This window comes from Scyliorhinus canicula, chromosome 1, assembly GCF_902713615.1.
Source record: "Scyliorhinus canicula chromosome 1, sScyCan1.1, whole genome shotgun sequence".
In the NCBI taxonomy this organism is placed as follows: domain Eukaryota; kingdom Metazoa; phylum Chordata; class Chondrichthyes; order Carcharhiniformes; family Scyliorhinidae; genus Scyliorhinus; species Scyliorhinus canicula.
In genome coordinates this window covers 211,397,176-211,410,851 of record NC_052146.1, presented here as the reverse complement: position 1 = coordinate 211,410,851, position 13,676 = coordinate 211,397,176, and the positions used below count along the sequence as shown (strand labels likewise).

The following is a 13,676-nucleotide window of genomic DNA, read 5'->3' as shown; positions in this document are numbered from 1 at the left end:
GCTGCTGATTCACTAACATCTATTTTACCCTGCCAATTTAAAGGCAAGACCTACCCAAAGTCTGTGCGTCACACCTCACAGCACCCTGCAATTGCCACCAATCCCATCACACCAGGAGCTGCCGTCTCTGAAACAAGGGGGTGAATTCTGTCGGATGTTGTTCCATAGACTTGCGACGACAGCTACAGGTTTCTCAGAATTGCATAGCTCAACCATAAGGCCGGCACATACACGATGGGCTGAATGGCCAACCCTCAGTACTGCCTCACTCCATAGTGCTACAAAGTGGATTGCCTTCTCTTGTCCTCAGCAGAATATTCTTGAACAAAAGGACTAAATCTAATAGCAGTGAGCTCAAGCCCCTTCCGATTACGAAGGCGACCAACATTAGCTGCCAGGAATACCCAGTTCCCCCCCCTCCCCACCCGAGCTGGAAATTGAGGATGAGCCAATGACCGATACAGGGGAAAGCTGCACCTATTCCGCTCAACGATCTCCTTGTCAAATAAGAACAAAATTACAAACTATCAGTAAAATTATTGCACTGTCAAAAATACATTTTAAATGCTGAAGGACGTTTCTGAGACAGGCTCCCAGCACTTGATATACTTTATATAGTTCTTATTAAAAGGATACTGCGGCTATTGAAGGGATGCAGCAGAGAGTAACTGAAAAGGTGGAGGCATCGAACTACAAAAAAGCGGCATGGTTAGCACTGCTGCCTCACAGTGCTCGGGACCCAGGTTCGATTCTGACCTCAGGTGGCTGTGTGGAGTTTGCACTGTCCCCCCATGTCTGTGTGGGTTTCTTCCGGGTGCTCCGGTTTCTACCCACAGTCCAAAGATGTGCAGGTTAGGTGTATTGGCCACGCTAAATTGTCCCTTCATGTCCAAAAGCTGGGGTTATAGGGATAGGGCGGGGGCATGGGCCTAGGTAGTGTGCTATTTTGAAGGGTTGGTGCAGACTCGATGGTCTGAATGACCTCCTTGTGCACTGTAGGGATTCTATGATTTTATTATAAATTGGGCATGTTCTCACTGAAAAAGTGGAAATTGAGAGATGATATAGAAGCAGACTGCAGAGAAGGAGGCCAATCAGTCCATTGTATTTTGTTGATATGATTGCTACTTATTTAGGGGGCAGGGTAGCACAGTGGTTAGCACAGTTGTTTCACAGCTCCAGGGTCCCAGGTTCGATTCGCAGCTTGGTTCACTGTCTGTGTGGAGTTTACACTTCTCCCCGTATCTGCGTGGGTTTCATCCGGGTGCTCCGGTTTCCTTCCACATTCCAAAGATGTGCAGGTTAAGTGGATTGGTCATGCTAAATTGCCCTTAGTGTCCAAAAAGGTCAGGTGGTGTTGTTGGGTTACGGGGATAGGGGGAAATGTGGGCTGAGGTAGGGTGCTCTTTTCAAGGGCTGAACGGCCTTGTTCTGCACTGGAAATTCTATGAAATCTATTTCAAGAGAACTAGCTTGAACTTAAAGTGGAGTGATGGCTCACTGTCAACAACCTGACTACATACGAGCCCCAGGATGATGTAAGGTGAACTAGTTGGACCTTGGTCTTGCTTCATTTAGAAATTACCTTGTCCTGATATAATGCACCTCTTTTGTAAAAAAACATTGTATTATTTTGTGTGCATCATGGGTGAGGCTTCTCACCTGGCTATTAAATGTGGCACTGATCAGCTCCCAGAGATTCAGATCACCATGTGCCTGCTGCTGCCCAGGGAGTTGACACGCTGTGGCAGAAGGGGAAAAGGTCGTGACCAAGTACGGCAGCTGCAGGAAAAACTCCACATGGACTATCTGTGAGTATGCTAAAAGGGGAACTCAATTGAAAAGGGTGTATGGTGGTAGTCTGGGGACAGAAGAGTTGCAGGTCTACAGGGAAGAGGCAGATACAGAGGAGTGGGACCAGCTGAGTTTCTGTCGGAGAAAAGCAATAGACATAATGGGCTGTGACTATTCTATGATTTCAGATGTAATTAAGGCCATGCGAAACGGAAATATGCTGCTTTAGCGCTTCATGTTGACACTGTTAATGGGCGCACATTAATACATACTTCGATATGACTCCATTGAGTTTCAATAGCCCCCAATGTACCAGCTGTAATTTGGTGGAGAAGAAATATGCCAATGTAGTGCATTTCAGGAAACCTATTTAATATCCATCTATTCCAATAGCAAATATTGATGATCAGCTTCACAACTAATTTACTTGCTTCATTACACAAAAATCTCCTGCACAGTCAATTTATTTCCAAAGTGGTGCAGGAATATTAGATAAATACATCTGCACCAGTGTCAATAAAATTCATTTCTTAGAAATGCGAATCATATGTTTTTTGTAAAAAGCCTGTATTACTAATATGTAAAATGTTGAGGGAGGTGGGGTAACCAAAGTTTTTGTGCAATGTCACATGCACGTTATAAGAAAGAGGTGCCAGAATAGTTTTAAAAAACAATGTGAGAGAGGAGCAGAAGATGACTAAAACGTTTCTCCATGTAAGACAAAAAGGGGGAGGGTTAGGACACCCCTATCAAATTTCTCTTGCCTCAACGTGCAACTCTATATTGGCAGAGAGAGTGAGAGAAGTCCATCCTGTCAAATGAGCTATGGTGTATGGCAATGAGGGCTTGCTTAGAGAAATCAGAATCTAGACAACTACTTTAGTCATTAAGCTGGAGTTCCCAATTGATAGGAACGAACAGCTCTGCATCAGTGCTGAATTATCCCAAGCTTAACAGAAACATATTATCCACCAGCTTTAGGGCTATCAGATATTCATTAACAATCTGCAAATAACCACTCAGTTGTAAACTAATAGCTGGTGGCAAATAGCGAATCATAGTCTTGGTCAAATCAACTATGACTAATTAGTTAGAACTATTGGTAGCCACTATTAATACTTAACACTTTCATTTATTAAATGTTGCCAATCCACCACACCACCATTTTTGACTTTGCTGTTTAAACTCCCTGAAGAGCCGATAAATCAAAATCTACCTCGGGGAAAATAAAGTCACCAAAATGTTTTGGGCTGAATTTCATTTCCCAGAACAATGCATTAGGGGCTGTCTCTGTGATGGGATTTACGGGAATGTGGGAATAACACTGTACAATCCCCAATGTAATCATCAGGGCAGTCTCATGGGTTTGTATTCTGATTCTACTGTAGCTTCACCTGTGAGAATCTAAAATAAACAGCATCAGTTGTGTTAAAAGTTAATCCCCCAATATTTAAAATCTGAAAAACTGCAGAAACCTCTGTGAGTACATAGCAAGGTTGGTCAGTATCCAAAAGACAAATGGAAGATGCCCCCATAGATAGAGAAATTGATTTTTCTTATTTGGAAGCTAATTTACCCAATCTACATCTCCAGGGCTTCATTCATTTTTAATCTGAGCTCATGGTTCAGTGATGTGTGTATGTAAGGAGTTGACAACAGCAACTTGCATTTAGATAGCACCGATAGCGCAGTAAAACTTCACCAGGCACTTCCACAGGAGCAGAACTCAGTCAAAGTTTGACACTGAGACAACATAAGGAGACATTACAACAAGGAGACTAAAACGGTTGGTCAAAGCAATAGGTTTTAAGAAACGTCTTGAAGGAGGAGAGAGGGGTGGGGACGTTTAGGGTGGGAATTTCACAATGCAGGACCTCATACAGCTGAACTTACTAAAAATGAGAGACTGGCATGAGAGGAATCCATCAAAGGTGGCAAACATGTAGCCAACCTGTGTGTAGGAATATTGAAAAAAGCAAAAGGATTCCCAAAGAAAAACATAGAGGCGAGAAGGTCAGCCACTTGCGGCCACTCCATCAACAGGTTTGTCCTTTATTTGGCAGTTTCGTGGTAAAATCTGTCCTGGGATTTGCAAAGCCATTTGCAAGCTTACCAAAGACCTAGTCAATCTTTTTTTTCTTTGCTTTCTTTTTATGCTGAGAAATGATCCTATTTATCGAGGGATTGACAAAGGTGGGGTGGGGGTGGGTGGGAGAAAAAAAGAACTCGGGACTCAAGTTTTAATTCATCCACTATCTCAAAAAAAGAGATTCCGAATATCTGACCATCAAATTAGTGCTGACAGCCAAACAGCTTGATGAGCAATGTGAATTTAGACGGAAAAGTTAGGCAAAGTCATCACGTATCAATATTGCACACTAGCTGCTTCAGGGCGAACTTTCAAGCAAGTAATCAGAATCGGAAGTGTGATATACCTAGTGTAATGGTAGTGGATACAACCAGTTCTTTCATCTGGTGTGAAGCTGATATGATACTAGATCCAAGCTCTATTGATCAATAGAACAAGTGACAGGCAGTGAAAATATTATGTAGAAGCACATTGTTAAGCCAAAATATTCCTTCAAAATTACAGTTACTAAACATAATACAACTCAGAATTTTAATACACAAAACTGAACAAGGTGGCTACCTAAACTCAAGCACAAAATTGTACCATACACCTTCCGGAGGTCTAAAAGGGTTACGGTGTGCCTTCACAGACATTGATGTGTCTTGTCGCAGTCAGGCGCAGTCCTTCCTCACTGGCCAGCTTCTGTGAAGAACAGAAAAATAAATTTCACCAAAGATGTTGCCAGGAGAAGGAAGGGAATATTCCACAAAAAAGAGCATTTTCATCACCTTTAAACCTTTAACTTTGTCTTACTTCAAGTGTACATTATCAAAGCAACCTAATAGCTCAGTTGGTAATGTTACAATTTAGATAGCCTGACAGTGAAGAATGTAACTAGTCTTTCTGCACTAAAAACCTTTTATTCACAGATGCACACATTACGTATCGTGCACCTCTAAAAGCCAGCAACCACAGTTTCAACCTGCTCCAATATCTATCAGCACAGGTAAATCCGAGGTTAAGGCTCACCAGCTGAATACAACTGAACACCCAATGAATACATAATGAACAGAAAATTGCACCATATGATGGACTGCTGACCCACACATCCAGGTTAAGGGCCCAGACCTGTTTCCTGACCTGTGTTATTTAGCTGAACTCAACGCTGGTAGAAATGGCCTCACGAGAAATCATCGAGAAGAACAATTAATTAGGATTCCTACTAGGATTCGACATTAATTCACTTCTGCTGAATATAAGATGCACAGTAAGGGCAGACACAGCCTCAGATGTGAGAGTTCTCATGGGTGAACGACTAAGGTCCGGGATCACACATTAAGAATGGCCACAAATGGAGCTGTCCTGGTTTGAGTTCAGTCTTAGACAATACATAGTAAATCTAGGTGACAAACAGGAGGATCAGCTGATCAAAAAGGCACAATAGTGCAAATTCCTAAAGGAATAATATTGTAAATGTTCTTTCCTTGTTGACAGAATGTTCTATTGTATGTAGAAGCTGAATTAAAAAACAATTAAGTCGTTGTGAGAGTGGTATTTCCCAGCCCCCCCCCCCCCCCCCCCCCCCCGGTTAGGTGCAGGTGCAAATTCCGTTATGATTAAAACTCTTGTGAGAGGGCCATAACAGCATTTGTGATGGGAGATATCAGAATGGGATCTTCCCAGCAGGCCCCGCCGCTCCCCCCTCTCCCGCAGGAGGCAGAACCAGGTTCACGCCAAGCAGGGGCGTGGAACTGGTTACCATTAATTTAAATACATATTAATATTCAATAGTGACTTAAACGCCAAATCTTCCTGGAATGTCAAATGTCCCCACCCACTGGAGTAATGTAACGCCGGCAGGAATCATTACTGGTCTCAGAAAATGGAGACCAAAAGTGATGACCAGGCCGAGTGGGCCCAGGACATGGCAGGAGGATGCCCTGGTATTGTCCCCTGACACTGCTAACTGGCACTGCCAGGGGGCAGGACCTGAAGAGGGATGGACCTGCAGGTGACCCCATAGGGGGGCTTCGTTTCATGTGGGGGGGAAGCGCCAATACCCCAAAAACTGGAGATGGGGGGAGGGAACGCCGATGACCTGAAGACCCGATGCCAGTGATTGGGAATGAGGGGTCCGTGCCAGCAATGATGGAGAAGGAGAGGTCTTTAACCAGGATTTGAGATTAGCGCACCCTTTAAAAACCATGCACGCATCTCTGTGGAACCAGGGTTTTTGGCCCCTTCTAAATAAAATGGGAAAAATCTGAATGGAAAACCTGCCCGCTTCTCTGGGTTTTCAGTCAGAACCTCGCACTTTACCATTTTGGGGGGAAATTCCACCCTTTAACTTGAAATTTGTTTGGTTAAACAAGTGCTCCTTAAAACGAATATAAACTCTGGAAAATTGGGACCTTGATTAATCTACAATTTTCCGTTTTCTTTATTCCATCATTTTGTTTTTGAAATGTTTCAGTTTTCTTATTTATACTACTTATTATTGCGAGACAAGAATTTGTCCTACCATCTTCACATTCATCAATATAGGGTATGCGGTCATTATTTTCCTTATCTTCTCCTGCAAAACATTGGATAAGAACGAGTCACATTGGGCTTGTTAAGAACTTTGTCAGGTGTGTGAACAGAAAGCAAAACATACTTTTCTCACACCTTGCAGTATTCCAAAGACTCCATTCCCTCTACAACACCCACCTGGTTCACTCTTCTATCACTCCCACCTCCCCTTCCCATGAAAACCCTGGAGATCCCCACTCCCCCAAACTCAATGTCCAGGGTTACAAACATTCCTTCCAAGTGAGACAATTTATTTGCACTTTTTTTCACATGGGTATACTCGATTTGCTGCTCATCATGCAGTCTCCTCTACCTTGGGAAAACTAAACAGATTAGTTTATCACTTTGCTGAATACCTCCATTCAGTCTACATGATCCTGAGCTTCTAGTCACTTGTCACTTCCATTCTTCATCTGCCCTCTCTGTCCTGGATCTGCTGGACTGTTCCAGCGAAGGTCAACGGAGGTTCGAAAAACAGTACCTCATCTTTCTACTGTGCATTTTATAGCTTTCTGATGCAAAGGGGAGATGGTGGTGCGGTGATAATGTTCCTGGGCTAGTAATCCAGAGTTCAAGGTTAATGCTCTGAGGACGTGTGTTCAAATCCCACCATGGCAGGTGGTGGAATTTAAGTTCAATTAATAAATGCAATTGAAAACTGGTCTCAGTAATGATGACCATAAAACATCATGACCGTGGTTTAAAAAAATATGATCTAGTTCCGGTGCCGGTGATGTGCTGAGTAGATGCACAAATGGTGGCTCTCCTCCAAAGAACTAGGAAATAGGCACTTTTGACCAAATTTAGCCTGTAAAAATCGGACAAAAACATCCCCTTACCCTCCACAACATACAGACAAGAAGGGATGTCAGGTAGCAGTGTCTCCAGAGGCTGTAAAGAGAACAAAAGCAAGAGCAGTGGACAAGAGGAGTGATTGGTGGAACCACGAGGGGGAGGGTCCTCGGTGACAGCTGAGAGAGAGAGACCAGCTAGCCACAAAACGAGCTCCCCCTCGCCAGAAGGTGGATGGAAAAAGTTCCTCATGAGGGAACTAAAGGAGCTGAAAGATGAGATCAAGATCGCGGTTAAAGCAATGGTCAAGTTGGCGGTCACAGAAGCGTTGGCCGGCATGCAGGTGGCCCTCAACAAGGTGGAAAAGAGACTGGAGGCCCAGGGAAACGCGATCAAGGACCTGGAAAAATCCTCGATGGACCAGAGCAACCGGACCATCGCTCTGGGGGCGGAAATAACGAGGTTGGTGGCAACCCAGGGGAACTTGAAAGGAAAGATTGAGGATCAGAAGAACCTGGAGCGGTGCAAAAATCTCAGGATAGTGGGCCTGCCAGAGGGAGGCAGCACGGTAGCATGGTGGTTAGCATAAATGCTTCACAGCTCCAGGGTCCTAGGTTCGATTCCGGCTTGGGTCACTGTCTGTGCGGAGTCTGCATGTCCTCCCTGTGTGTGCGTGGGTTTCCTCCGGGTGCTCCGGTTACCTCCCACAGTCCAAAGATGTGCGGGTTAGGTGGATTGGCTATGCTAAATTGCCCATAGTGTCCTAATAAGTAAGGTTAAGGGGGGTGTTGTTGGGTTACGGGTATAGGGTGGATACGTGGGTTTGAGTAGGGTGATCATTGCTCGGCACAACATCGAGGGCCGAAGGGCCTGTTCTGTGCTGTACTGTTCTATGAACCAAGGGTAGGGATCCTATAGACGACGTCGCCCGGATGCTGGGAAACCTGATGGGAAGGGACAGCTTCCCCAACCTACCAGAGATCAACAGGGCCCATAGGTTTCTCTAGCCAAATCCCAAGGCTGGGAAGCAGCCGAGGGTGATTATCGCTAAATTACATTGGTACCAAGACTGAGAGGGAATCCCGTGCTGTGCCAGGCAAAAAAAGATCTGCAACTGGGAAGCACACAGGATAAGGATATATCAATACATTGGGGCAGGCCTGACAAAGTGCCGGGCAGAGTTCGATTTTGATTTTATTTATTGTCACATGTACCGAAGTACAGTGAAAAGTATTTTTCTGCGACCGAGGGAATGCACACAGTATGTACAGAGTAGACAAAAAGAATAATCAACAGAGAACATTGACAAATAGTACAGCAGCAACAGTGATTGGTTACAGAGCGGAACAAGGGGCCAACCAAAGCAAATACATGAGCAAGAGCAGCATAGGGCATTGTGAATTGTGTTCTTACAGGAATCAGATCAGTCCGAGGGGGAGTAATGGAGGAGTCTAGTAGCTGTGGGGAAGAAACTGTTCCTATGTCTGAATGTGCGAGTCTTCAGACTTCTGTACCTTCTGCCTGATGGAAGGGTCTGGAAGAAGGCAATGTCTGAGTGGGAGGAGTCTCTGATAATGCTGTCTGCCTTCCTAAGGCAGCGAGGTGTATATAGAATCAATATGGGGGTGGCAAGCTTGTGTGAAGCATTGGGCTGAGTTCACCACATTACAATTACTTGAGATCTTGGACTGAGCAGTTGCCATACCAGGCTGTGATGCAGCCGGATAGGATGCTCTCTATCGCACGTCTGGCGAAGTTTGTGAGAGTTAATACAGACATGTCAAATTTAATTATCTTATAGGAAGTAGAGACGTTGTTGGGCTTTCTTGACTGTTGCATCAACATGAGTAGACCAGGACAGACTGTTGGTGATGGTGACCCCCAGGAACTTAAGCTATCGACCATCTCCACTTCGGAGCCATTGATGCAGACGGGAGTGTGTGTCGTGCTGCGCTTCCTGAAGTCGATGATCAGTTCCTTGGTCTTTCCGACATTTACAGAGAGGTTAATTTCGGTACACCATGCAGCCAAGTGATTTATCTCCCTCCTGTAGTCAGATTCGTCGTTGTTTGAGATGCGGCCCACCACAGTCGTATCATCCGCAAACTTATAGATTGAGGGGCAGCCCGATAGCATAGTGGTTAGCACAATTGCTTCACAGCTCCAGGGTCCCAGGTTCAATACCCGGCTTGGATCACTGTCTGTGTGGAGTCTGTATGTTCTCCCTGTGTGTGCGTGGGTTTCCTCCGGGTGCTCCGGTTTCCTCCCACAGTCCAAAGATGTGCAGGTTTTTTACATAGAATTTGCAGTGCAGAAGGGGGCCATTCGGCCCATCGAGTCTGCACCGGTTCCTGGAAAGAGCACCCTACCCAAGGTTAACACCTCCACCCTATCCCCATAACCCAGGAACCCCACCCAACACTAAGGGCAATTTTGGACACTAAGGGCAATTTATCATGGCCAATCCACCTAACCTGCACATCTTTGGACTGTGGGAGGAAACCGGAGCACCCGGAGGAAACCCACGCACACACGGGGAGGATGGCAGACTCCGCACAGACAGTGACCCAAGCCGGAATCGAACCTAGGACCCTGGAGATGTGAAGCGATTGTGCTATCCACAATGCTACCGTGCTGCCCCAGGTTAGGTGGATTGGCCATGCTAAATTGCCCTTAGTGTCCAAAATTGGGGTTACTGGGTTATGCGGATAGGGTGGAGGTGTGGGCTTGGGTAGGGTGCTATTTCCAAGAGATGGTGCAGACTCGATGGGCCGAGCGGCCTTCTTCTGCAGTGTAAATTATATTAAATCTATTCCATGTAATCTTGCCACACAGTCATGTGTGGACAGGGAGTTCAATAAAGCGAAGGAGGCCCTACACAGGGTCGAAGTGAGGTTTGGGATGCTTACCTAGCCAGGCTTTGGGTTACACACCATGGCATCAATTCATGACCCCGGAGGACGAGTTCATCCAAAGGATCGGGCAGGGTAAGCAGCAACGGAGAGGATGATGCGGCGGACACCTGAGATGCGGAAAATGTTAAAGGACAATTTGTGTGGGACTGTACTGCCTCGTTCTGAACCTGGGAACCAGTGCATAGAAAGAAGATAATAGAACGCAGGAGAGGATGAGGAGGAGACATAGGGGGAAGAAAAGCAGCAGGCGAATGAGGGGGTTAGGCCAACCCCAGGAGGAGGGCCACCACACTAGTGGCAAAGCTAGTACGAGTTGTGGGGGGGGGGGGGGGGGGGGGGGGGGGGGAAAGAGTCCCACCAGGGAAAGAGTACCTGATGGGGGTTGGGGAGGGTACACTGCCAACGGGGGTTTGCCAGGGGGTTAGACGGGGGAGGTGAAAACAGAGGGGGGGACAACAGTAGAAAGGAGGGTAGAATATGGGGAGAGAGGCAGAATCAAAGGGGGAACAGAGGGACGTGGTGTGTGGGGGGGGGGGGGGGGGGGGGAGCTCTCGGCTAGCAGGTACAGGCCACACAAAGTAACAAGCAACAAAATGGCACCGCAAGCAGCCACTTTGGAAGGTCCAAGCAGAGAGAAACGCTGAAGTGCAGGAGCTCACCCACATGGTGTACGCATAGTTGGTGGCCATGTTGGGTGGCCCCTGGACAAAGGGACACACGGAGTGCAGGAGCGCATCCACAAGGTACATATGGCTGATCTCACAAGAGGAGGGGGGGGTGAAGAAAAACCCCCATCAGAATAGTTACCTGGAATGTCAGGGGACTTAATGGCTCAGTGAAAAGATCCAGAGTCTTCGCCCACCTGAAAGGTATGAACGCCGACATAGTCTTTCTCCAAGGGACGCACCTGAGGGAGTAGGACTGACTGAGCGTAAGAAAGGGATGGGAGGGACAGGCTGAACATTCATGTTACGGGACGGGAGCTAGGGGGGGTAGCCACACTGCTTAGTAAGAGGACTGCATTTAGCACGACTAGGACGGTTATGGACTCAGGGGATGATATGTCATGGTCAGCAGCAAGGGGCACCAGTGGTCCTGGTGAACGTGTACGATCCCAACGGGGGTGTCACAGAGTTTATTAAAAGACCATGCCAGAAATCCCTGACATAACTGTGTACAGGACCCACGGATGGATAGGTCAAACCCCAAAACAGGGAAGACATTAAACATGGCAAAAGAACTAGATGCGTTTATGAAACAGATGGAGGCAGTGGACCCATGGAGGTTCTCATTCTGCTCCCAGGCACACAGGGTCTGCTCCAGGATCGACTTCTTTGTAGTGAGGAAATCAGTTCTTCCAGGGATAGTAAGAACTGAATATTGCACGCTCGTAATCTCGGACCACGCTCCACACTACATATGAGGTTGGAGCTGCCCCCCCCCCCCCCCCCCCCCCCCCCCCCCATGGAGGTTGTACATGGCCCTCCTGGCTTACAGAGCTTTCTGCGGGTAAATATCACAGACCATAGATGGGTATATTACCAACAAACAGAATGGGGAGGTCTCACCCTCCAGGTTCTGCAGGCTGTGATCAGAAGCGAGATTATCACATACAAAGCGCACAGGGACAGGGAAGAGAGGGAAGCTAGGCAACAACTGATCGACTCCATACTGGAGGTAGACAGACGGTACTCCGAGGCCCCAACCATAGAGCTTCTGGTAGAGAGGAAAAAGCTGCAAATGGACTTTAACCAGCAGGTTAATGCAGTGTATCAACTCCACCAGACACAAAGGATCTTCTACGAACACGGAGAAAAACCCAGCCGCTTGCTAGCTCGCCAGCTGAGAAAGCAGACAGCCACGAGGGAAATAGCGCAGGTTAGGGATAACAATGGCAGACTGGTAGCCGAGCCGCAAAACGTCAACAAAGCATTGAGGCCTTCTTCCGGGGGCTGTACACCTCTGAACCCCTCAAAGGAGACACGGGGATGGAACAGTTCCTCAATGGATTGGACATGCCAGCTGCGGGGGAAGAAAGGTGAAGGGGGCTGGAAGCTCCGCTAGAACTGGGTGAAGTCACGGAGAGCATCAACTCCATGCAGGCGGTGAAGGCTTCGAGACCATGCAGATTCCCGGTGCACTTCTACAAAATATCCTTCTGGCGGAGGAAATTAAAAAGGACCTGCAGAGGTGGGACACACTCCCACTCTCCCTCGCAGGGAGGGTGCAGACGATTAAGATGAACGTACTGCCCAGGTTCCTCTTCCTGTTCAGATCCACACCGATCTATATCCCCAAAGGCCTTCTTGAAATCAATTGATAAATTAATCATGGCGTTCATGTGGGGGGAGGGGGAGAATCCAAGGATCCCCAAAAGGGGTCCTAAAAGAAAAAGTATGGGAGGTGTGGCCATCTCAAACCTATATACTATCACTGGGTGGGTCACAGCAGAAAGGGTGAGGGGATGGGTGAAGGAACAAGAAGCAGAATAGGTGAGGGTGGAGTATTTCCTGCATACGGACATGCCTCCAAGCCCTCAACAGAAGAGCAGTTCCATCCCCGCCAGCCAAATACTCAACAAGCCCAGTGGTTGTAGACACACTCCAGACCTGGAATCAACTGAGACAGCACTTCAGTCTGACCGAAATGCCCACCATGGCCCCCATCTGCAGCAACCACAGGTTTGTGGCAGTCACGATGGGCGACACCTTTAAAAGGTGGAGACACGATGGGAGGATATTGACAGTCAGTGACTTCTACACCGACAATAGGTTAGCAACGTTAGACAAACTAACAGAGAGACTCCAACTGACTAGAGGAAATGACCGAACGTACATCCAGGTCAATAACCTTCTCCGTAGGAAAAGAGCAACATATCCATGGATGCCCAGACACTCACTATGTGACCAACTGCTGGACGAGGATGACATTGGGAGGGCAACAGTGGCAGCCTGTATGGGCGACTACTGGAGGAACATGCACTCCTCTAGACAAGACAAAAGAAAAGTGGGAGGAAGAACGAGAGATAGAAATGGGGTGGGGACTCTGGATCAAAGCACTGAACAAGGCAAGCTCCACCTCCACATTCCCGGCCAACCACACCCACATGTCTTGTCAGGTTCTGGACAGCCTTCTTTGAGGCAATGTCCAAGGTTGTGGGGGTGAGGGTGGAGCCATGCCCAAAAGTGGTGGTCTTCAGGGTCTCAGGGCAGCCAGAACTTTTCATGGGGAGGGGGTGGAGGCGACGCCCTTGCCTTTGCCTCCCGAATTTCCCGCTGAAGAATCCACGATCAGAAGCATCACCGAAAGCTGCAGAATGGCTGTCCGACCTGTCGGTATTTCTCCAAATAGAGAAAATCAAATTCGCCATCCGGGGCTTGGAAGAAGGCTTCCACAGGACGTGGTAGCCATTCACCAACTTGTTACATGGCCTGTTGAAGCCAATTTGTTGAATTCCAAATTGGTGACCAGCTAATATATGATTCTACATTTTGTGCTGGTAGAAGTCAAGGAGCGAGCGAGGGGGGTGGGGG

At 47.2% G+C, this 13,676-nt stretch overlaps 1 protein-coding gene across 1 annotated transcript in view; it reads right to left on the bottom strand.

Annotated features, from left to right (window-relative positions):
• Positions 1-2,145: 2,145 nt before the first annotated feature.
• The window catches only part of macrod2 (mono-ADP ribosylhydrolase 2), a 1,280,596-nt gene continuing 1,269,065 nt past the window's right edge, over positions 2,146-13,676 (bottom strand). Inside the window, exons 16-17 of the mRNA XM_038806992.1 lie at positions 6,387-6,440; positions 2,146-4,567 (exon numbers count right to left, since the gene is read on the bottom strand). Of these exons, the coding sequence (XP_038662920.1) occupies positions 4,554-4,567; positions 6,387-6,440 (68 nt within the window). The 3' untranslated portion in view covers positions 2,146-4,553. The remainder of the gene's footprint in view (positions 4,568-6,386; positions 6,441-13,676) is intronic.